This window comes from Abramis brama, assembly GCF_963993115.1.
Source record: "Abramis brama genome assembly, chromosome: 17".
In the NCBI taxonomy this organism is placed as follows: Eukaryota; Metazoa; Chordata; class Actinopteri; order Cypriniformes; family Leuciscidae; genus Abramis; species Abramis brama.
The window spans coordinates 7,035,078-7,061,120 of record NC_139979.1 but is presented as its reverse complement, the minus strand read 5'-3'; the positions used below and the strand labels follow the sequence as shown (position 1 = coordinate 7,061,120).

Below are 26,043 nucleotides of genomic sequence, written 5' to 3'. Positions count from 1 at the left end.
GCATTTAGCTCCTCATGGGTCCCCGTCGATGCGGAAGTGTCTTCCTGCTGTATTTGACGCTCATTCATACAATTATAATATCATCTGTTATCTTTCATATGAGTGAAAAACTATCAGAATATGTTGCGCAGAAAGACAAACGGACGAGAAGATGAGGACAGGGTCAAACCTGATAGAAAGAAGGTGATGAATCCCCGTGAACAGGGTGCCATAGTAACGCAATGTCTGTACTTTGAAGTAACGTTAACGTTAGCTAACTTACCCTGTGAATACTACCGCAGTGGTGCAAATTAAAAAAAAATCATGGTATTACTATTTGATACCATCTTATTGTACCATTTGTTTCGTAAATACGCTGCTCAATAAGATTTTTCAGTGTACTGGGTGCAGCATAAAACGCATTTGACATAAAAAAAAAAAAAAAAAGTAGTTTTAGAACTCTGTCCCTGGACAATGTCACCACTTCATGTCATGTGAACTGCCCACCCACAGACATCAGAGGACTCCAGTGTTCCAGATGTGACTGTCTCTCAGAGGAGCTGCTGGGCTGTTGTGTCCTTCTGGACGAAGGTTCTGCTCTTCATCATCTTCACTCCAGCTTTCCTGAACTACGCCTCACTGCAGAGAGAGGGACAGGCTCTGTCACCCACAGGTGAGACCTCCTCTTCTCTTCAGGAAGACTTTAGGATCATGTGCAGAGTGGGAACTTAAATTTTCAGCTCATTGTTTTACTATTTCTTTATATTCGCAGGTGCCCAGCTGATTGATATCGGCCTCGGCCAAAAGATCCATCTGTTTTGCAAAGGGTATGGAAGACCAGTTGGTAGGTTAAATAAATAGTTAATCTAAAAATGAAAGATCTGATCTTTATATTGTCAGTTGTGCACAGTGTAAGTGATGTTTCATTTGTGTTTCAGTTGTTCTTGATGCTCCAGCAGGAATGTCTTCAGATATTTGGTACCATGTGCAAGAGAGTCTTTCATTATCAACAAAGGTCAGTTTAAACTAACTGCCAACATGAGTACTGGACATTTGAAAACTTAAAATAAAAATAAACCTTAAAATAAAAATTCATGTTCATGTATGAATGTTTTTTTTAGCAACTCAGTGTCTTAAGAACAGTAATTTAGAAATTTTAGTTGATTTCAGTTTCAATAACTGTACAAATCTTCCTTTTAAACCATTCTTTCAAAAAAAGCACACATTCTATCATAACTGGTCTTGGGTTATTTGGAGTAAACTGAACTATTCACTGAAAGTGAGTTGCCTGATCTATTCAGTCTATAATTCTGACATTGGGTCTCATTTACTAATAATTGCTTGAATTATTTCATATCTGTACGCACAGGAGAACTTATCACACAAAACAAATGATGCTTAATTCACAATGTGTGCATACACACATGAATTTTTCTTCTTCTAATGTTTTGAATTTGGAGTATTCTAAATGAGCATAACTGTCATTTGCGAAAACACGCCCAAACCTTCTCCAAAATATGGCTTTTTGCAGAGAGTCGTTTAAAATCTGCATACAAAAGAGCTGCTTTGCTGACAAATTATAGGAGACATTTGCAAGTTTGTTTCCTACAGTGGACTGTAGGTGAATACAACCTAAGTATTTAGCCCAAATATTCACCTCGCCCAGTGTGAGTGTATACTTTTGTCTCAAATAAAGTGTTTTGCACCTATTTCGGTGTGAGAAACCACTGCAAACGATTCAGTGATTTGTGAAATTAAACATTCTTGTAATCCGATGAATCAAAAGAGTGATTCATTGACGAATCTGCCATTGCTAGAGCCGAATCTAAACATCTGATGGCAAACATACAACATGATTACTGAAATGACACAGGCTGATAGGTCCTTAACTCAGTCTGCTTGCAATCACATCATTCTCTATACGGCACAGCTGATTGGTTCCTGCTGTATCAGTAGCCAATGAGCTCGCTGCTCAACCTTCAAATACTTGGCTAGCATTTGCTGTAACAGTTGCAGCGCACTTTCAGAAACCCTTCCCCAGCTCCACCTGTATAGATCTGCTACGGGTATTTCATGTATGCTATATTGTACAGAAGCAGCATGTCTTATTTGCTCTCAGCAGCGTGTCGTGTATGTATTGGCAATAGCAAGTCCCATACTTGCTCTGCAGCAGCAGTAGCGTAGCAGATCTATTCCACCAAGACCAAACATATCAACATTGTCATATCCATTACCATGCCAAACACTCAGAGAGTTGTCATGACAGAGATATTGTCAAAATGATTTTCAGGTTGGTATTCGTTAATCTCCACGATCATCAGACAAGGATTTATCAGTAATATTTTACTGGGGCACAACTGTATTTCACTGGGGTTTGTGCCCCACTAAAAAGGGTCTAGTGATGCCCCTGACTGGCTTATATGCATATCTACTTTATCATACAGAGAAACTCGCAGCTCAAGCTATAATGCAGATTTTCTTACTCTTTCACTGTATATGATAACAGATATTTAAGATAAAATATCTGTGTATAAAATTTTATCTTAACACAATTATACGTTTTGTTTATAATATTATAATAATTTTTACACTTATACGTGTATTCTGTTTAGAATGATCTAATGCAATCTCTTTCATTAACAAGATGATAAGAGAAAGCCTTTCACTGCTCTCATGTACAACATTAAATAAACAAGGCAGCACCAGAGTTTTCATTGATTTGAGTCCCAAGAGACCATAAAGGCCATAAAGACATTATTGATTTTTCTTCATCTCCTGCAAAGTTAAATGATTTCAGCTTTCAATGCATGTTCTCCTGTATTACTCTAGTAAGGCAGTGAGGTGACGTGCTGTCATTTCTCATCACAAAAACTACAGTTGTGGAGTGCTGGAGATTCCTGCTGATAACCTGCATTACAGTGACTGCATTACAAACATTTGCAATGCTTGATGATAAAGATGAACTGATGATTATGATGGCGAAATTATGTGACTTTGTAAAATTTGCAGTGCTTTTAATGCACACTTTACTTGTAGATTAAATTTCTTAAAGAATTTATAAATTAATGTTTTTGAGTGACAGTTGAGGTTTCTCCTGCTCTCGTTTTTATGACACTTGATGATCTGTGATCTGTTGTTTCTCAGGTGTGCACCTATGACAGGGTCGGCCTGGGTTTTAGCCGAAGAACTCTGCAGAATGAAACTACAGGCACCGAGAAAGTGTGGGGAATATCAACCACTGGAAGGTATGAAAGTGTCTTAGTCTGAAGTTTTTCAACATTGTGGGTGTAACAGTACCATAAGATGTCCACTGTATTGTTTTCAGATAACTTCATGGCATTGGAATTTAATAAGATGAATTATAGCTCATGGGAAACTATTTGTTCTTCCACCATGCTTCATAAAATGAAAGATGACCTCCTGACACAATTCAAGAAATTGACCACTATAAAATGTTTATTCTGTAATAGCCTTATATTTGAGCCTTATACTTTTCAAATTATATATGTGTATATATATATATATATATATATATATATATATATATATTTTATTAATTATATACACATTACCGTTCAAATGTTTGGGGTCAGAAAGATTTTTTTTTTTATGTTTTGAAAGACGTCTCTTAAGATCATCAGCTCTCATGTATTTGAACAAAAAATAGAGTAAGATATTGTGAAATATTATTACAATTTAAAATAACTTTTTTTGTTTAATACATTTTTCAAATGTAATATATTCCTGTTATGTCAAAACTGAATTTTTAGCATCATTACTCCAGTCTTCAGTGTCACATGATCCTTCAGAAATCATTCTAATATGCTGATTTGTTGCTCAAGAAACATTATTTATTATTATCAATGTTGAAAACAGTTGTGCTGAATAGAAAGTCGAAAAGAACAGCATTTATTTGAAGTATAAATCTTTTGTAACATTACAAATGTCTTTACTCTCACTTTTATTCAGCAATGATGCATTAAATAGATCAGAAGTGTACATTTCTTTTAAAAAAGAACGGTAGTGTACTTATCCACAGTTTTAAATCTGAAAACAAAGAAACGTCCCTGAAACACATGAACAGTTTTAATCCACAAGCAGGTATCTGTGCGTCTCATGTCCTTGACAATGACCTGCTATACTATTCAATCAACGCTGTTGGAGAGAGATGTCTTTGTCCTTGTCCTCTGGCAACAAGACGTCCTGCCTTTAGGTTTTTTTCATCTTACATCTGGGGCCTATACCATGAGTGGCTGGCTGTTGTTTAGCTTATGTTTCAGTTTAGTTTGCGCCAACCCTGGGTTTTAGGCACCATGAAAGTGGTTTGGCTTTTAGCAGTGTTCATCGCCAAACCGAAATTGGACCAATCAGCTCTGAGCAAAGGATAAAGTCACTCCACCTGTTTCTACTCCAAATTAAAGGTCACTACATAGCAAATGATTTTTAAAGACAAAATCGTCTGGCTTTTAGTAACACTTATTTAGAATAATAATTTTGCATGATTTAGATATTATTTATGTAATTATTAATCGATCACACGTACGATTTTAGTTTATCAATTATTTTTACGCACAGTTTGAAGGAATAAATATATAAAGTTAATATAAATACACTTTAGAATCAATAGATTAAGCTATAAAATGACTACATGTGAGCTTAAAAGTTCAATTCTCTCTATACCTTTATCAACTGTATAAATTAACTTCACAACTTTTACTTGTACTGATATAGCAAGACTTTTTCTTTTAGTTGTCCTCTTTCATAGACAGCTATTTTGTTCTTGCTGTGTAAATTTGTTTAAATTCCTAATATTTTTTTTAATCTCGTAATGTGAATCGCGCTGCTTCTCTCGCGAGAAATGAATCGCAGTTTCACTCTTTCTCAGCATGTGATTGGCTGTTCGCTACTGATGTCACACCTAAACTCCTAAACTCAGGATCAAAGTCTGAGTTGATGTAGAAAGTTGATGATCAGCATCATGGTACCAACAAAGCTGGTTGGATTGGTTTGGTTTTGTCAACTCAAAACTAATCCTGTAACCCGGAGTTTGTTCAACTACCATCATGGTACAGGCCCCTGGAATCACTCTTATTGTGTTGTTTTTGACATTGTAACATGTAGCAATTCTTCATGCATTAAAGTAATGTGTAGAGAGAGGACAGGGGATTTGGTTATAAGAGGTCTTTTTTTCTCTTCTGTCTGGCCTCTAGAAGCAGGCGGACGGCAAGCTTCAAGGCAAGATATCAATTTGACTAAAGTTCAATAAGCTGGGAGCGAAAATGTTTTGATGGTCGTCCATTTTGTTCTTTTTTGAAACTTTTTCTTTTGGAACCTGATTTGATTTGCTGTTGAAGGAAAGCCAATAGTAAATACTAAGTTTCCTTTTTTGAGAAGGACATGTGTTATTTGTTCTTGGACTTATTGACTATGCATACTACCATACTTAACATTTTCATAATGAATAACACTTTTCAACTTAATTTGAACTTAACCCCAAAAATGTGTACTTAATGATTAGATGTAGCCCAAAACAAACATGAAATAAATTTGTAATCATTTGATTGAAAAACAATCTTCTCATAAACAAAATTGCAAAAAACAACAGCAATAATACAGTAGTAACAACTAATAAATAATAATTGCTATTGTTATAATTGATATAATAATTATAATTGTTATAATAATAACAAATAAATACATAATAACTGTTGTTAGAGTTATAATTGCTATAATCAGAATAATTAATAATAATAATAATTATTACTATTGTCATCATCCAAAAACAGAAATAAAACAAATATTAAATATTAGATCTGTATATTGTTTATCAGACAATTAAACATAAAAGAAATCTGTACTGAAGGCAATCTGAAAATGTCGGTCAGTCTCTAGTTTTTCTCGTCCAATTTCATACCAAAGACACACGGCAGTTAGTCATTCAGCGCTCAATGAATCTTCATGGCCTTTTAGTTAATGAGGATGTCAGAAATAAAACCCATTAGTGTCTCATGGTACACAGTGCTTATTAGTTTAGTGTGTCAGCCTCTGGTTTGAGGTCAGGTTGTCCTTGACGTAACATCACTGACCGCTTTAAAATCTGAGCAGGAGTCTGGGACAGTGGGCGTCCCGTCTGGAGGTGAACGGACATGTGTGTCATAATGTGTCCTGGTGATTAATGAACTGTCAGATGAGTCATGTCTAGACTTAACTCACACAAACCTGCGCTCATTCCTGACCTGCATCTCTCCTTGTTTATCCCTCAGGATGGTGGATGACCTTCATCGATTGGTCAAGGCTGCAGATATAGCCACACCCTTCATTCTGATTGGCTCTGAGCTGGGCACACTCAATGGCAGGTTCTACAGCCACATCCATGACACGTAAGTCACATCATTCTGTTTGCAAACAATCAGTCAGTTATATCTGAACATGTCAGGAAGTTTGTTACCACTACAGAATGCATGTTCAGTATGTAGAATACATTGGTTGTTTAGGGTTTTTCTTCCAGGCATTTATACCTACCATGACCAAAAGGTCCATGAGGGCAGAATGGGGCCGACCTTTCGGCACACACTCACCCGACCCTCCACCCTCCATCTGACAGATTTAACGTTTCATCTGCTCTGATGTGCAGCTTTAAAACCCATAGATTCAGCTGTGTCAGCCCTGTAGCGCCCAAGTGTCCCTGCTGCGGCTCTGAGCCCATCCATCTCAATCGATAGACACTGTTCATTTCTCCTCACGGTGTGTGTGAGGTCTCATCTGTGCTCATGAAACATCTTCTGTGTGGTCTTTTTGCTCTCTCCCTGTCTCTTCAGGCAAGTGTCTGACCTGGTGCTGATCGATCCGATCCCAGAGGATGTCTTTGAAGAAGAGAAGTGGAAGCAGTTCTGGTGAGTCATCAGCCGAGAGAGAGAGAGTGAGTGAGTGTGTGTGTGTGTGAGACACATATACCAGCTCCATCCTAATGATGAGAGCCATAGGCAGATATAAATGTGAAGTGTGTTTTTTTTTTTTGGATGTTAAAATACTTTCTCTCACTTTAAGCGATTCAGAGGTTGATTTTCCTGAAAAGCATACAGACTGTAGCATGTATTAACACATGACTCTGTTCGTTTTATCATCCTGATAAGCAATACACAATGAAAAACAATCATTATTTTAGCAATTAAGTTTGGTTATGCTAGTGGCACAAACATTACACACTTCACCATTGATTTGATTTTTACGGGACAATAAGTCATACCTGTATACTAAATTTGTATTCATTGATAACCAAATGATATCTGATTTGATAGTCTAAAATTATACTATCAGACTGTATATTTGATAATTATATAATATTAATATTTCATAAAATACAATTAAATCCAGAAAAAATATATGAAAATATACTATTTCTAAATTTCATTGTATTTCAGTATATATGTGTATATATATATATATATATATATATATATATATATGAATTATTAATATTATGTAAACACATTTGCATTCCAATAAAATATACAATCTTAATTATTAATATATTTATATTTTAACATTAATTTATCAACTCATATTTTTTCATGATTTTTTTTCCAATATATATGGAAAATACTAATATTCCAGAATTAATAATATTAATAATTCAGAATTTCTTAGTATTTAGTCATAAACTGACATAAACTCTTTTTTCTTTTCTCTTTTCAAAATACATTTTTCTGTGTACATTCTAAATTGTACATCTGAATTTTAACCTAAAACCCATGTCATTTGTGCAGCTATTTTAGTGTCTTCATCTAATTTTTTTGAAAATACTAAATTCTCCCAGTTATATTGAACCAAATGGGACAACATTTATGATTTTTTTTTTTTTTAGTAAAGATTTGAATTGAATCATTGTAAGAGCAAATATTTGCTCCCGTACTGTTTACATTTACTGTGTCTTTTGTCAGAGCTGAAAAGAGCAAGTCTTGACTACACCTTCTCTGTTTAGTCCTGAAAAATCTGAGCTGCCCATAATATACAGCCCACATAAGCACTCATTAAATATTTACACAACCACGTACAGCTCCAATTGCATGGGTATTTAAGCTAGTTGCAGTTTATGTCCGCAGTTAAGCTTGCTGAAGCTATTGAATTTCAGTGTAAGTAAGAAATAGTCACATTTTCTGGCCTTGTTCTACTTGCTATTGGAGTCACTTAGCAAGGACATGATCGCAGTTCCTCAGAGATCCCTTCTGCACGGCTCTCCTTCCTTCTCAGAATATCCCGTTTCATAAACTCCTACCTCTATTATTTATCGCCATTATGCGACTCGAATGAGTTCAGCTAGATAAGAAATGAATATGTCCGGATTGACTCATTTGTACATGACTGGACGTGAAGCAGCGCCATTTATCTGGGAAATGTGCGCAATTACGCTTTGATTAATAGATGCTCAACCTATTGAGTGCAAGACGGTGTACATGCAATCCAATTACTTAGGACACAGTGAATTAAATGTTGTGGATATTAAGTTAGGGCTTAAGTTAATGTCCGTATCACACAAGTTTTATTACTGATCTTAAATCATAAGTGCTGCTGGTTTAAATTAAAGATGCTGAAGATGTATTAAACACTTCTGCTTGAGATTATGTGATATCTGTGCAATATAAATACTGCATACTTTTTTTTTATTTTTTTTTTAGAACAGCTTTGCAGGCTGTGGAAATTTGTGTGCAGGCACACAAAAATCTGTGGAATTTTCTACAATGTACTTTTATTATCTGCAGTTACTGGCTTAAACGTATGTGTATAAAATAAAATTCCTATTGGAACTTATATTGTCATTTGGAACTGATCATAATGGGAATTTTCTTATGTTGTTCCATCAGAACACAAGAAAGCTAAATATTTTATGACAAGTACACTACCGTTCAAAAGTTAAGGGTGAGGAGTTAAAAAAATTAATACTTTTATTCAGCAAGGACACATTAAATAGATCACAAGTGACAGTAAAGACTTTTACATTGTTACAAAAGACTTTGATTTCAATGCTGTTCTGCAAATCCTGAAAAAATGTATCAAGTTTTCCACAAATATAAAGTAGCACAACTGTTTTCATCATTGAATAATAATAATAAGTGTTTCTTGTGCAGCAAATCAGCATATTAGAATGATTTCTGAAGGATCATGTGACTCTGAAGACTGAAATATTTCTGCTGAAAATTTAGCTTTGCTATCAAAGGAATAAATTACATTTAAAAAAATATTCTAATAGAAAAGCGCTATTTTAATTTGTAATAATATTTCACAATATTACTCTTTTTTTTCCTTTTTTCTTTTTTTTTTTCTTTTTTTTTTTACTGTATTTTTATCAAATAAATTCAACCTTGCTGAGCATTAGATACATTTAAAAACCTTACCAACCCCAAACTTTTGAACAGTAATGTAGCTCCCAATAGGAAGATTAGTTTCCCAATAGGATAAACTGCCCATTCCTGGCCATATCTCAAGATTTTAAAATTCATATAGCTCCGCTAACTGTCCTAAAGAAAGCCTAGTAGATTAAAGATATTATACAGTTAAATGTTTGTCTCTAGTTTTAAGAGGCACATAATGTTCATCTCAATAGATACATATAGATACTATATGTGCGTACAATATTATTTTATTGAATTCTTTGAGGATTATAATTTGCTTCCATTTGGAAAGCAAATCATGTTATTGGTTGCATATTATTATTATTCAAATTCTGTACATTTTCCTGTAGGACTTTTTGACAAGCATTCATTTCTAGCTCCATTTCCTGCTTACAGATTCGTTTTATGTTACTAAGTGTCTCCAGGGTGTGTCAAATCAGCCATTAATTCTTTGAGCGATGAGAGGCCATTACATGAGGCGTAAACTCAAACTAAAAAGACTCTTTGTTTTGCTGACTGGAGTGGCTCCATATTCTTTTGAATCTTTTTAATTCGGTCACAAGTCTGCGTAATTGCCGTCTTCGTCCTTTCAAGAAGCCTCGTGTGGCGACTAAGAGATAAACTGCCGGTGTCCAATAGGGAGAGCCGCTACACCTGAGGATGACAGCGGAGACGGTATCAGCGTCTTCCCCGTGCCGGCAGGATTTCCACATCAAAAGGGCGTCTCATTAACACGGCCTCACTCTGAAATGAGTTCTGTTATATCTGAAAAAAAAAAATTGTCACTCCCCATCGCTGGAGAACAAGAGTGTCCCCGCTCTCATCGGGTCTGAACTCAGATGTGTGGTCAGGGACTTGTGTAAATGCTCAGAAATTGTCAGATCATGAAAATCATCAGAGGTGGCACATCAGAGGTGACACAAGCTGAATCTAGCCATACTGGAAAATCCAGCTAAAATCAGTTTGAAATGAATTTGGCAACAGTTTAGGTAGTCAACTAACTGGGCTACCAGCTAGTAGACCATCTTGAACCAGCAACAAACCAGCTACCATTGCAAAACACTGGTTGGGTTTGCTAGGTTTGCTAGTCATATCAGAATATGTTTGATTGGGAACAGATGGTCTTTTTCTTTAGATTTTTTTTCTTTTTTTCTTTTTTGCTGTGGTGACAAAAAACAGCTGAATTAAGTTCCTGTGAGGTTTACACAGTACAGACAGTGTTTTTTTCTTTTGAAGGAACAGAAGCAGCTGTCAGAAACCCCACACTGGCATTTACACGTAAACATGTCAGAATTGTCAACTTTTAAAGTCTCACTCTGGAGGGATTTCCCCCAAGATAAAGTCTTCTCTTTTTGTGCATCCCATCTATCAAACTGCAAAATAAAGCTCATCAAAATTTCTGTGGCTGATGCTCCAGTAGAACAATCTGGAAAATGTAAATTTTTCTACACCCACCCACACACATTGGGTCTCCATGTTTTATGGGGACTTTCCATAGACATAATGATTTTTATTCTGTACAAAATGTATATTCTATCCCCTTAACCCTAAAACTGCCGGTGAACGTGATTTCACCAAGTACCACATGTTCCTGGATCAACATCTTTGTTGATCCTGGAACAACTTTCCAATCAACCAATCAGATTCGAGGGACAAGTTTACAGTTTATGTCAAGTTTAGGCTTAGAACCAGGGTGAGGTGCTTCAACATCAGTGTTATTCATCTATCATTTCCCTCTGATTTTAGAGAAAAGTTATGGGTAGGGATAGGGTAAGGACTAAATTTTGGGACTGGAATGTTATTCCAGGATGTTATTTGTGCAGAAAACATTGTGCATTTTTACTTTTTCCAAAAAACACAAGGTTCTGGTAATATATACATATATTTTTTTTTTTACTTATGACCGTAGCATCACAAGCATGACACTAGACACTGAATTAAATTACTTTGAATAGTAGAATATGTTCTTATAAGACTAGTAAACAAGACTGGCTGATCAATGGCACCATTTCGTTGGAAAAGGTGTATCTGTGGATGTTTCAATATTCAAAGATCTTGTTTATTGGCTGTACTGGGAGCTTCCTGTCAGGAAAAACAGCTCTTATTGTGTTTAATCACTTTAAAACTGAGTGATTAAAACTTAATCACTCTAAAACTATTCACTGAGTGAATCAAGGGGTGTTCACTCATTTGCAGAGACAAAGTGACTGGAAAACATTCACAGATACCGTACTAATGAAAATGAAGACCGTGGATCTCATGTTATTCATCTCCTGGTTGTGTTGGACAGTGTAATCTAGTGGGAATGCCTACTTGCAACCACCAGCACAACAGCTTGCCAACATCCAGTGATTAAACCATTGTTGGTGTGAACGCACTTTCAGAAGGGCAGCGGTACGAGACCCTGCAAAGCTGAGCAGGCCGTGACAGGTCTGAGGTGCAAGATGATTGATGAAGACTTCACAGTCAGACGCCTTTCTCACAGACACCTCTAAAAGACAAAAGTCAATGGAAAAATTAAAGGCAGTCAATCAAGTCGTCTTATGTGTATAAAATTCATATTGGTAAAATTGCTGGCCTTGTCACAAGCCCTTCTGTAGTAGGAGAGAGATCCTCTGGAATTTCATGGGTCTGGCTCCAAAAATGACAATTAACAGTAATTAGAGTTTCTTGTGCTGGAGCAAATGCTGTCAGTCATCAGTAATGAAGTAAGGACACATTATAGTGCTGTGTTTACAGCTGTTCGTTCACTCAGTCTATCACAGTGAGACACGACTGCCCCCTACTGACCGCACTCAGAATGACCTCACCACTATATATGGCTTTATTAATATATATATATATATATATATATATATATATATATATATATATATATATATATAAATATATATATGAAGAGTTCAGATGCAAAAGCCTCTAAGTGCCATCTTAAATTTGCTTCTAGAATTATAATTTTTATCAAGCTCGTATATTTAAGTTCAGTAATTTCACTTAAATGACAACTAATAGGTAATCTTCATTGTCATTTAAGTGAAATTACTGAACTTAAATATATGAGCTTGATAAAAATTATCATTCTAGAAGAAATTTGTTTTGTTTTTTTTTGTTGTTTTTTTATAAGAGGAAACATTATTTCAACCAAACAGCTATAATGTTATCAAGGAGATTCAAAATATTTCATGCAGGAATTAAAAGTAAAATTCTAGTTAAAATCAGTGCATGTTTTTAGGACAAATAATTTTGAATAATTTTTTATTGATGATGATAACAATACAGAGTATTAAACAGCAATAATTACCATCACATGTTTTTGACTAACTATTTAATACACGAAAAAGGCCTCATGCGAGCATTTTTGAGTGATGAAGCCAACAGCTTAATTGAATCGAGTCGTTAGTTGATTTATTGAAATGGACAGTTTGAACTGACAAACTTTTCGACTCTAACCTAATTTCTTCCTCTGAAGTTTACATTAAAGATGCTATTAGAGCATCTGTCGCACCATTCTGATACTTGTCAAATAAGTTGCTCACTGACATTGTAGTCAGGGTCTTTAAATTCACGAGGCCTGGGACAACGTTTTTGTGTTTTCTCCATCTTCTCTTTCTGACACTAGATACTTCGAACACAATAAAATAATATAAAAATCACTGAAAGAATCAGCTGAAAAAATGAAACCAGCCCAAGTTTATTTCTGATCTTTAAGCTAGTTTAATGTGGTCTCTGAAACTGGCCAATGGTCTTCAGCTGGTTTCCAAGCCACAGACCAGCAAATGAGATTCGCCTGTTTTTTTTAGCAAAGGAATGCACCCCAAACCTAGTTTAAAGAAAATGCTAATTGTATTTTCATTTTTCATAATCCTTTAAACACATAAACTTTTATGGATGGTATGTTTATTTTTTTATTTTGTTAATGTTTTTTCCAAATCCGTTTGTCAAAACAATATCAAATGATCAGGATTGTCTTTGCAAATTTATTTGGTGATGGTAGTGATTCAGAATAACACATTTTCATTTGAATTGTTTTTTGGTTGTTAAATTTCACTGCTTTTGAAATGTAAAAATGTCTATTTCAGACAAATCAAACTGTGAAATTCAATATATGAACAGAAGGAAATATTTTGTATTAGGCCGGCAGTCCATCCTGTCATATCGGTTTGAATCAAGCAAAGGTAAATAATCAGTTGAAATGTATTTGTTACAACCTTCTCCCCTTGGTGTTGAGCCGTCCATCTGGGCAGCTCAAGTGGTCGTGCAGGACATAATTTGCCATGCAAATTCAGATGGCTCTTATCAAGCACAGTGTGTGTGTGTGTGTGTGTGTGTGTCAAAGAGAGAGAAACATTCATACAGACTCATGTGTTGGTTCTTACAAAAGAAACAGACTCCATTCAGCCTGCACTAATCCAGATGGGAAGTCAAAGAGCAGAAAGTCCACGGCACCAAAGTCATTTCATCACTTTTTTTATTCATTTAGATAGTTTTCTGTCATGCTTAAGGAGGGGGGAAGAAGAGAGAGAGAGAAAATGACCAACATTGGTGAGGCGTTTTGCTTGACACGACTTCCTCACTCCGTCTGCCTGCCGTTATCTGTTTAATTCATCCTCCTATCTGGCTGTCTTTACCCTCGCAAAATTTCCCTTTGACACGCATGCCTTCCTGCGCATAATCCAGACCTACCGGGCAGAATTAGCACCGGAGGAATTGATAGAATGACGAAATGGAGAGAATAGGACAGGTGAAAATAAAATGTCAGAGCGAACGGACTGATTTGACTCCGAATCAAATTGTCAGGCTCGATACGGGCCGTGTTGGGGGAAATGCTGACAGATGAAAAGTGTCAGGGAAGAACGGTTTGAAGAAAAAGGGGTAAAATGACATGGGAAAGAATATTTAAAAAGATGAGCTCAAACTCTCAGTCTTTAACTTTCGACGCTAAACTTTTGATGGAAGGTCGAGCGGTTGGATTTGATTTTTTTCTGGATAATTTCAGTGTGACTTGTCTGAACTCTGCACTGTTTTTATTACATCATTAAGCCTACTATTTGAACAAACACCTAACGCTAAGTATTAAACTGAGGTGCATTATCATACTGCAGTGTTTCCTAAAGAATCATTTAGGGGTCAAATGACTTTTGGTTGTATAACATTGCACAAACAGTCAGAAAAAAATAAGTGTACAATTTAGACATAACCAAATGGTTCAGTCTGGGAGTCAGTTGTGAACTCGGTATCAGTTCTGAATGATTCAATGACTTTACTGTTAAATTTTTGTGTAATCATATTTTGATTATAGGTAGTCTAAGTTTTATCTACACAAATGCCTTTTTGCTCCCAAGTTTTGTGGCATTTAAAAATTATTTGAAAATTTGATTTCAATCCTTAAAGCAATGACTTAAGCTACAGTATGTATATTGATTGTTTAATTGAATTTGTTAGAATTTGCTTTTATATCATGTTTTTTATTTTGTTTAACGATGACAATGCCTGTTATTTGAAGAGGTTTAATAAGGGTGTCATAAAATACAAAAAACTCAGGAGCGATTTTGAGGCTGTTTTGTGAATAATTTGTGACTCGTTGAAAATAAATGATTCATGAGTCAGTTTTTGTGAATTGGAAGCACCACTTGCACTTTGTTCCTTGCTCGTTGTTTAAATGAGATGATATCTGATAAAAACGCATATGGACATGCACAACTTTTCCTAAAACTTTAGTAAATTTTACATTTTATTTTATTTTATATATTATGTTTTTACACTTACGATTTTTACTAAATGGATGATTAAAACTACGAAAAGTCCCATACACTTTCATTGAGGCGGTCAAAATAATAACTCTAATAGAGTATTTTTTAGCTTCATCAACTACGTACAGTAGGCTATCTATCACTAACAAAGGCTATAGCAAATCTTAGGACATGCTAGCAGTGTGTTCAATCATGCTAGCAATATGCTAATTCATCTAGCAACGTGCTAATTTATGCTAGCAACATGCTAATCATGCCAAAAATGTGCTAAACAGGCTACAATTGGAAGCTCTACTTGCACTGTTCCTTGCTCATTGTTCAAATGAGAAGATATCTGACAGCATATGGACACGTGCAAAACTTTCCCTAAAACTTTAGTAAATTTTAGCTTTTATTTTTGTTGAATTTTGTTATTTTTAATCACAGTCTTGCTCTTGAACATGAATGATACCTATCATGTGGGTCTTCTTGACGAAAAGCGTTCTATTATTTTTCTAAGCAATCAGACTAACTAGATTTACTCCTGGCGGCGGGCGATAAAACATACAAAAGTATTTCATAGACATATAAGAGGAGGAAACTGAGCCATGTCAAGAGACCAGAACAGAGACTCATTTTGACTTGACAGCCAGAATACTATAGCAGCTCCCTAGCAAACCATCCAGCAATACTCTAGCAACTTCCAGAGCATCAACAGAAGTGTTCTGTCATATGTGAGTCTAAATATTCTTCACGAGAGTGTTGATCAGTGTTTCTGTGTCATTGATTCATTCTTCATAAATGAGCTGTCATTGTGAAGCATTCAACTGCACAGCGAGGAGTCATTTAGTTCTTCATGCGCTGGTAATGACCGCTCAATTAATGCAGTTCATTTATTGAACGCCACTGCTGCAGCTCGGGGTCTGATGTTCTGCGCTTTATCATCCTCACTGTGACCCAGAAGTAAACAAACAATTTTTGTTGCTTTATTTCAATATTTGGTCTTTTTGGGATGGGTCAAAGCTCTGAAGGTCACAGTAAGTGAATTGTAATCAGATCAGATCTTATGTTTGTGTATGTTGACAGGTACTCTCACCTCGTCCCGTCCCTGCAGATGATGCAGTTCTCCGCAGCCGCAGGTTTGAGTCGTCTGCTCATAATTCTGGGCATGTTGAAGCCGCTCATTCAGGGAGAAGGCGTCTCAGAGGAAATCCTTCAGCTACAGGTCAGTCCACAGGGTCCGTCTGAGCCTGGATCATTCAGTTTGATGGCTAATCGTGTCTCTTAAGCAGACCAGTGAGTAAACAAACTACTAAAGGTTACAGTATGATGCCACTGCCACTGATTCCCAACCAAATAACTTAAAGGGCATTTGAACAAGCTCCAAAGAGCACTATAATAGTTAACCTATTAAAAGAAATTAACTAGCCTATAAAAAATACAACAGTAGCTGTCAGTAGATTAAGTGATTATTATTATTTTTTTCTCATTTTCTGAAATTACTACTTTTGCTTTTACTTGTTACACATATAAAGCGAAATTACAACTTAAAAAATGCACGGTTACACTTTATTTGAATGTGCCATTGTTACAGTGTAATTATACATTTAAGTACTGAGTAATATTAATTAACAACATGTACTTACTATAGGGTTAGGGTAGGATTTGGATTTGGTTGAGGGTTAGTTGCATGTAATTATGCATAATTTAATGTTATTACTATGGTAAGTACATATGTAACAAGGACACTGTAAAATAAAGTGTTACCAAATACACAATAGCTGCCAATAGATTCAAATAATTGATTCACTTCATGATTTTGTTTTCAAAGTTCTGAAATAACTACTTTTTGTTTAATTGTTAAACCTATAAAAAGAAATTTCAACTTAAAATAAAAATACTAATAACAATAAACTGTATTTTATAAAGTGCCTTTAAAAGGAGATTCTCAAAGCGATGTACACCAAATAAACAGTACATACATAAAACAATACATGAATAAAAACCCAAGTAATAAATGAATAAAGAGCTAAAGTCAACAAGCAAATTTCTGGATTTCCTCCCTCCAAAAGTTCTGAAATAACTACTTTTGGTTTTACTTTTTAAACCTTTAAAAAAGAAAGTATAACTTAAATAAAATCTACATATATGCTGTCAATACATTAATTATGATTAATTTCATGATTTTTTTCTTAGAAGTTCTGAAATAACAATGAAAAGAAATTACAACTTAAAATACAAATACATATTAAATGTCAAAAGATTGAAATAATTAATTTAATTATTTTCTTCAAAGTTATTAAATAACTACTTTTGGTTTTACTTGTTAAACCTATAAAAATGTCATATAAAAAATACGTATTAGTCAAAATATTAACATAATTAATTGATTGAATTCATGGTTTTCGAATTGTTGGTTTAACTTGTTGAAACTATAAAAAGAAATTCCAACTTAATTTTTCAACAAACTTTTTGTTGTTGTTGATAATGAATGTATTTGATTCTCACTGACGGGGCTGCGAGACAAAAAACATAATTCTTACAACATGGCCACTTGGTGGTGCTGTTGCTTAAATTACAGTCGAATCAATGAGCTAGTTGACACACAGGGCAGGATTTCTGGAGAACAAGAGAAGCAGTTTAATGATCAGTTGTCTAAGATGAACAACTTTCCCGGGCTGACTGTGTGAGTCTGCAGACAGAGACTGACGCGGATTCTTTGTGAAGCGCCTTCAGACAGGGTTTCTCAGGTCACGAGGAAAAACAGCCGCGTGCAGTCAAGGTACGACGCCGCTTTCTTCGCTCCAGTTCCACCCAATTTCATGCACATTAACATGCGGACACGAATATGCAAAACATTTATTAGAATTTTGAATGGCCCCTCTTCCCCTCAAAAAGCTACAGATTCCCATTTACGACATGAATCGAAGGTTGACCTGAGGAACGGAAGAGGTGATTTAGAGGAATGTTTTGCCTTTATAAGGAGGTTGAAATAATTAATGCACAACAGGACGGTGGTGAAGGACTAGGTACATTTTTCCCCCCCTTTATTTCATACATGCCCATCCTTCCTCTCTATCTGCATAAAAACAGACACAGTGTTTTTAAGACCTCTGTCTCATTTGTCCGGGAAAGATTAGAAGCATAAAACGAAAGCAATATGTTTCTTTGTAACGCTAGATTTCAACAAAACAAAACAAAATAAACAAGCTTTAAATATCTGCATGTTTGTTAGAGACAACAACTACTTTGCTTATGTTGTTGGCATAAATGCAGTTGGCTGGTTGAAGCATATGTTTCAACGTCACGTTTTTTTTACGTTAGTATGAATATATAAATGAAAGTGTATACGTCAGGTCAGATGCTTGTTAAAGGGTTAGTTCACCCAAAAATGAAAATTCTGTCAGTAATTACTCACCCTCATGTTGTTCCAACCCCTTAAGACTTTCGTTCATCTTCGGAACACAAAGTAAGATATTTTTTATTAAATCTGAAAGCTGTAGGCTCACTATTGGCCAGTATCACTCACATGACCAGCGTCGGACAATAGTGAGCCTACGTTCTGACGTACAACCTAGAAGCGCAGCGCTGTTACACTATGTGAACTCACATCAGAGGCCCACACATAAGAAAATGAATAGTTGAATAAAGTCATTATTTTTGTGGGTTTTTTTTTTTGCGCACAAAAAGTATTCTCGTCGCTTGATAAACTTATGGTTGAGCCACTGTAGTCACTTGGACTATTTTAAACATTGGCTTTACTAACTTTCTGGGCCGGCAAGTTTCAATTACATAGCAGCCTATGGAGGAGTGAGACAGCTCTCAGATTTAATCAAAAATATCTTAATTTGTGTTCCGAAGATGAACGAAAGTCTTACGGGGTTGGAACAACATGAGGGTGAGTAATTACTGACAGAATTTAAATTTTTGGGTGAACTAACTCTTTAATTACGTATTTGCTATATTCGCCAACTTCAGAAACGTCAACAGCTGCTGTTTTGGAGACCCATTTGCATGGAAGTCAGTGGAGAATTTGCCTCAGTCAGTTCACTGAATAAAGTGCTTTTGTGTCGTAAAAGTTCATGACATCATAAATTGAATGCACATTTGCCATGACATTCATTTTTTACAACTTGTTTGTTACGAAAACCTGCTGTTTTATACGAGAGGTCACAGGAATTGTGTGTGAGATAGGATTTATTTCACAGCACATGCCACTATTTCTATATTAGTTTTCAACAGTTTCTGACTGTCGTAAATTTCTGAAAGCTCAAAAATAACCAGACTGCGCTTTATTTTATTTAATATCTTTATAATAATCTTATTAATACATGTTTAATTCATGGTTTGTATTTATTGAAAGAATCCAGCCATAAATTATACACTACTGTTCAACAGTTGGGAAGAAGTCTCTTATGCTCAGAAACACTAATATTATGAAATATTTTTAAAACTGTTTTATTTATTTATTTATTTTTAAATAAATTCTAAAATCCTGTGATCTATTCCTGTGATTACGTCAGTCACTAGTTTAACATGATCCTTCAGGAATCATTTTGATTTGCTGCTCAAGAAACTTTTCGATGATTCTTTCATGAATAGAATGTTTAAAAGAACAGCATTTATTTGAAATTGAAATCTTTTGCAAAATTATTAATGTCTTTACTAACACTGGTCAATTTAATATTTTCTTGCTGATTTTTTTTCTTTCCTCCCCATTTTGTTTTAAATCTCTTTTTAAATACCTCTTTTCTCTTTTACTATATCAATTTAAATGATGGTACGGTGTGACAAATTCTCTTAACTAATAAAATTGCATGCATAATAATTATAAAAAATGGCAAAATGCAGTATAATATGTCACACCGCAGGTAATGTCAACTTCAGGTCCATGTGTTAAAAATATTTCATGCCAGGCCAGTATCAAGTCTTGCTGTTGCCCATAGTGACTCGTCAACGGATGTGACAACTGCAAATCACTTTATTTAGAGAAATAAAGGAAAAGGTTTTGTCAATGCTTACACTGTATTCACATAAGACTTCTTTACACAAGAACACAGACAATCAAATAGCAATTAGTAGTTACATGGTGCTTTCATGTTTAACGTAGAAGAATTGTGGCCCTTGAAATGCTTGTCGACATTTAATTTGACTGCTCTGCCTCTCAGAATGGAGGATTGTTCTTCATGAGAGGGTCTGCTCCCCTCGTGCTATTGACTCAAGTGTTGACTTGACGCTTTCAAGTGCGTCTGTCCGAGGTCACCAAGAGAGTTTTACATCTGCGTGCCTATTATAATGATCAAAGAGTAACAATGAAATATTTGAACAACTCGAACCATCTCAAACATTCCTGGCATAATATGTGTCTACGTAAATGCATTTGTCTTAGCTATTAAGTGAGATTTGAATGTTTATTTTGGCTGACTTGTGTGTTTTGCATAGAGAATATTTAAAAAAAAAGGTTTTATTTTTCTCCTGTCAGAAATATCTCCTGTGTAACCCTGCCCACCAGAGCGCTGCAGTAGATGAGCATTTCTTTCTCAATGAGAGCGCATCTCAAGTCCGGTAAGACTTTAAAGGGGACCTATTATGCCCCTTTTTAATTACAAGATGTAATATAAGTCTTGGGTGTCCCCACAATGTGTCTGAGAAGTTTCACCTCACAGATCATTTATTATAGCATGCCAAAATATGCTATAATTTTTGTGTCGAAGCAAACACGTTTTCTCGCGTAATGCAAATGCAAATGAGCTGCTGCTTCCAGCCCCCCTTTCCAGAAGAGGGCTGTGCCTTTACAGCTCGTGCCTCGGATACTCAGACAACAACAAAACAGGAAAAACAGTAGGGGGGCATTTCCACAGAATGCGTTTTTGCGTTCCACCGTGCGCGAGACACGGGCAGTGGAAAATGCAATGCGTCAAGACACGATTTTAAAGGTTAAACTTCTTTTAACTTGAGGCTGCGTTTATAGAACACTGTTCCCTGACCGAGAAACTGTAAAAGATGCGAGACGTGTGCGTAACGGTCAAACACGTCTGTCTAGTCTGTAGAAATGCAATAGAAAAGTAGCACTATGAAATGGAAAAACGCATTCTGTGTTTATAGATACAGCCAACAACAGAACATTTACATTGTCTAATACGTAGCTGAGACATTCTTGTGTTTCCACCAGCTGCTCTGGCGAGGAGATAAACATGACGGACTGTGTACAGCTCACTCAGAGGAGGAGCTAAGCTAATAGGACAGATTCCGGCACCAGTTGTGGGAGGGGACTGTTACATTGTGTCACAATAGAAAATGCTGTATAGAAAATGCGAATTGATCACCATTTCTGATTTAAGGGGTATATGAAACAATTTATCATTGTTCATTAAGAATTATTATAAACAAGATCAACAATAAATTCATAATGTGCATTGTTATTATTAACAATAACTTAAGTCAAATGTAAACATTAAGTATAGATATAACGGGAAAAAAAGAACCATCTTAAAAGTGATTTCTAGTCTAGGCGTGCAGTGGCATAATTTACACTGTGTTTGCATGTCCTTGACTTTTTAGGGAGATCTCCAGATATAAGCCTCTCTCTAGCAAGACATCTGTGCATGTGATCACTGGGGAATCGTTTGATGATCAACTTCCTTCAGATCTCAACCAAGTGAGTGTCAGTCCCACTTTCTACCTTCACTTCTGAACTTTAGTTAGTTTTAATCAGAGGCAAATCCTTTGCTGAACATCTCATTAACTGTCATCTCTCCACGTCAGGTGGTTTCTGAACTTCAGAGCAAGTTTTTGGAGCGCTCTTATCCCAGTGCCAATCACATTCAAATTCGTGGGGCGGATCGTCATATGATCTACAAAAATCCATCCTCGGTTATCAAACATTTGCATAAGCTTGTGTCACAAAGACAGTCCAACCAACAGAGGCAGTGAGATGCTTCAGAAAATGCCGCCTCTCTAATAACAACAGTTCAATAACCAACAGTTACATCCCTGCAGCTGTGCACTCTCTTCTATGATGCAAGAAGCCAAATAACAGCATCATATTTCTGCTTACAAAGGAAACCGAAAACTGTGTAGTTTGTTTGCTGAGGAAATTGTACTTTTTTTTTTTTTTTTAACTGCTGAAGACAAACTGCCTATGTACTTTTTTTTGTTGTCAAAATACCTTTTTATTATGAATGCAGTTGAATTAAAGTTGAATTTAACGAAACCTGTAGAGAATGTCATATTTCACCTTAAAAGATATTGGAAATTCAATTTGGCTTAAACCTAAGGACTGTTTTTAGCAACAAAGTTTTACCCCAGATTCTCATTATTGTAGTGTGATTTAAAAAAAAAAAGAGAATCACCATGGTGAAGTCACACGATCCCCCCCTGTTTCTGTTAGACATCCTGAAAGAAGACAATAAAATAGTGTGTTTATCCTGAGGATTGAAGTTTAATTGACACCACATCAAAATAAAAATTTCCAACAGATCTGGAATTTTATTCCATCCATATACATGCATAGCAACAACATTTTTAAGAAATATTTTTCTTACATAAGGACATTGGAATGATCATTTTTACAGTATTCCCTTGTCTCGTCCCACCCATCAATAATCACCATTGATAAACCTGATTTTTGTACAATTTCATTTTTTTTTCCAGGAGTAAGGAATAGCTGCTTTTCTCCCTTTATAATACTGCTTTCTGTAATGTTCCCGCCCTCCTTTTTTTCTTGGTTTTTTTTTTTTACAAAGTATTGCGCCGAGAGCAAATTTTTAAAAAGGAGAACAAGGTGTTTCAGCAAACAGAAATACAAGTACTATACAAGAATGCTGCCCTCCTCATTTAAACATCCACTTCTGAGTCGAAGAAAAGACACAGACAAACAGCAACATGTATATGCAAAGCCATGTGTACAGTATATGCCAAAACATGAGCTGCAGCGTTTTGCCTGGTTAACCCTCCAAACAGTTTTAAGGCTGTAGTCAAGAGAATCATACTGCAAGTGACATTTTGACATATACAAAAGACTGTACCAGCAAATAAGAATACACAAGTGCTCCAGTAGCTATTGTTGGGTCTAAAACGCATTTCAGTTTTGTATCCCGTGCCTATTGTCTCCTTGAACCTAACATACATTGTAAACAATATGTCTGCTACACAAGAATGACTATACATTAACATTACAAACAACTCTGATATAAACTTTCTTTGAATTTAAATTAAGAGCACTACTCCTATTAATACTGATTGTAAAATAAATAAAATGTGAAAGTGGCACCAATATTACACTTGGATTTTTTTTTCATCATTTTGCATTAAGTCTTCAAATAACGAAAAAAGAAGCTTCTCTTGATTGTCCACAAGCAGTATATAAAACTGCATGATGCACTAATTCAGACACGACCGTGTACCCAAAATAAGAGGGGAGAACAAGGGAAGAAGAGCATAATTTCATTTCACGTGCTCAGCGGCATGTGACGAGCAGTAAAACTTCTTGTGAGTGATAAAGTTTGACAAGTTATTGAACTGGATGTCGCAGAGGCGGCAGTACTTCCCACTGCCTGCTGGCGGTGCTGAACCATTTATGCCTTTTCCGGCAGGTGCGGATTCTTCCATGGGTGATTTAGAAGTGGGTGATACATTCTCGTTTGGGTCGGGAGGGTTCTCGGCTCCCCACGTGGGAGATGTTTGTTCCTCTGGTGATGAGGCGTTGTGAGGCTGATTCTCTTGCTGGGGAGTTGCTGGTGTCTGGCGATCCTCTTTATGACCACCATTGACAATCACCATGCCCCTGTTTTTGGGCAGCAGGGGCAGTGGCTCCTTGCTGGGATGGGCACAGCCATTGGCCGCAGGTGGTTCTGTGCCCGTCTCTCCTGCGCCATTGCTGCTTTGCTCCTGTTCGGCTGCCTCACCCTGCATTGCGAGACTCCCTGCCATGTAGTCGCCGCTCTTTATCCCGAAATACGGCGAAATTTGCTCTGTACCTTTCACCTTCTTTATTGCTCCAGGATAGAGACAGTGAGGCAAAAACATGTTCTTGTTCTCATCTTTCGAGGCCATGAGCTGTGCATCACCGAAAGCTTTCAGGTCCGGTGCCGGCCCGAGGTGTGGTTGGAACATGCCTCCGTTTTGCACCATTAACTTGTTGCCACCGTTTTTCTCGCATTTCACAGAACTCTTGTCATAGATGTCATCTGAGTTATTGCCTTCGCTCTTAATGCCCTGGAACATCGCCTGCTCCAGATTGCAGATCTCACCATGCTGAGCAGCTGTGACAGGGCAAAAGTTCTGTTTATGTGCTAGGTAATTCTCCACTTTGTTAAAACTTATCTTGCAGACGGTACATTCGTGATAGTCCAGCAGTCTTTTAGGGGAGTTACACGACTTGTCAGGAAGAGGTGAGCACTTTTTGCTGAGATCTATTGGAGCATCTAGTTCCTGTGGGTCTGCAATAGTGTTACCTTTGGGGGCAAGGATGGGCTTGGAGACGGTTAGAGAAGCATCTAAGTGTTTCGGGACAAGGCCTGGAAAAATGTCACATCGTGGATGGAAGCGGTCGGCCAGACTTTCTACCGTCTCTTGGGATGTACAGGGATTTCCTAGATTGGGCAAACCCATGAAGCCCGGCTGCCCCATGGGCTGCCGTTGCTCTTGGTCAGGTAGACACATCTCATACATCTTCCTCCGCTTGCGCGTTCTCATGGTCCGCTGCATGGCAGGCACCTTCGCGGACATGCGTTTCATGGGTGGGTCGTGGCGAGTGGCGCAATAGTACTGCTTGTGAACCATGAATGTTTCATGCCGGCTGAAGGTGATGTTGCATGCTTCACAGGTGGTCTTGTTTGGGTCATTGTCACTTTCCACCAAAGATGTGCTGGGACTCTTCACCTCAGGCTGTTTTCCACCAAGCCTTTCCTCAACTCCTGTTGGTGTAGTTACCTTCTTTACTTGCCCAGTGAGGTCTTTTTCAGGCACTTTCCCACTAGCATTCATAATATCCAAAACAGACGAATTCAAGCAAGCTGTTGTCACGAGATGACTGTCGGTCTCCGATGGAAGGCATCCGGGGAGCATACCGACTGAAGTGTGGCCACTGTTTGGACTTATGGCATCGGAAACCTTGTCCGGAACACTAGAGAAATCTGGGGACTTTGCCATGTGCTGCCAGCGACTGTTGCAGTAGTGCTTCTTATGAACTAAGTAATTATCTAGATTATTGAAGGTGATGTTGCATTCAAAGCAGGTCGCTCCTTTGGGCATCAGAGGACTGTAGATGACAGGAGGGTAGCTGTTCCCTCCATGGCGTAGCCTGCGATGCACAAGCTCTGACATTTTTGCTAGAATCTCAGATGCTTGTGGTACCACAGAAATGTCCTGGGAGAATGCAAACTGCGACAAAAACGGACCCATGGGGAAGGTTGGGCCCATGTTGTGCTGGACAGGAGAGGAGGCTAGCCGTGGACTTGAGGGTTCCGATTTGATTCTGGTGTAAGAGAAACTAGCCTTGCTGCCTGGGTGACTTTCCCCCTTCTGCAGTCCGAGGGTAGGTTTTTTCTCAGGTCTTTCAAGTTCTCCATCAGGACTGTTGGCCTTGTTGGGTGTGCTTTTGGGACTTTGCATGACTACATCCTTCCTGCCTGACACTTCTGCTCTTGCCGCCTGCAGACTTTCCTCTCCTCCTCGTGGGGAGTTTTCGCTGTCACTCTCCCTGTGAATCTTCCCAGAGTGTCCATGTAAGTCTTGATGTTGCAGCAGTTCCCTATGGTTCTGGAAGCTGATGTGGCAGTGATTGCATCTGAAGGCTGCCTGTGACAGGTGTGAAAGAATGTGGTGCTGGAATGTAAGGAGTGAATCTGCTGTGAAGTTGCAGATTGTGCATTTCAAGCTGGTGCCAGGGGGAAGAGACTCCTCCATTTTGACACCTATGAGAAAGAAAAAAGACAGTTGTTTTT

General features: G+C 36.9%; 2 protein-coding genes across 3 annotated transcripts in view; one reads left to right on the top strand and one right to left on the bottom strand.

Moving 5' to 3' along the window:
* LOC311066985 (uncharacterized protein) lies at positions 1-22,310 on the top strand. Its single transcript, XM_084088485.1, has 11 exons — positions 1-183; positions 493-652; positions 752-823; positions 918-994; positions 3,124-3,224; positions 6,243-6,359; positions 6,798-6,872; positions 16,184-16,322; positions 20,580-20,662; positions 21,659-21,755; positions 21,863-22,310. The coding sequence occupies exons 1-11, from the start codon at positions 121-123 to the stop codon at positions 22,028-22,030; spliced, it is 1,152 nt and encodes a 383-aa protein (XP_083944611.1). The 5' UTR covers positions 1-120; the 3' UTR covers positions 22,031-22,310.
* A 249-nt stretch (positions 22,311-22,559) lies between these two features.
* The window catches only part of zfpm2a (zinc finger protein, FOG family member 2a), a 155,876-nt gene continuing 152,392 nt past the window's right edge, over positions 22,560-26,043 (bottom strand). For both annotated transcript variants that reach the window (XM_084088484.1, XM_084088483.1), the window contains exon 8: positions 22,560-26,013. In XM_084088484.1, coding sequence (XP_083944610.1) covers positions 23,543-26,013 — 2,471 coding nt within the window. In that variant the 3' untranslated portion in view covers positions 22,560-23,542. The remainder of the gene's footprint in view (positions 26,014-26,043) is intronic.

What these genes read in the sequence shown, in the direction of transcription:
- LOC311066985 (XM_084088485.1), top strand. Translation starts at nt 121, where the DNA reads ATGTTGCGCAGAAAGACAAACGGACGAGAAGATGAGGACAGGGTCAAA. An exon ending in GAGAAGTGGAAGCAGTTCTG is followed by an intron (nt 6,873 to 16,183) that starts GTGAGTCATCAG and finishes GTATGTTGACAG; the next exon opens with GTACTCTCACCTCGTCCCGT. An exon ending in TTCCTTCAGATCTCAACCAA is followed by an intron (nt 21,756 to 21,862) that starts GTGAGTGTCAGT and finishes TCTCCACGTCAG; the next exon opens with GTGGTTTCTGAACTTCAGAG.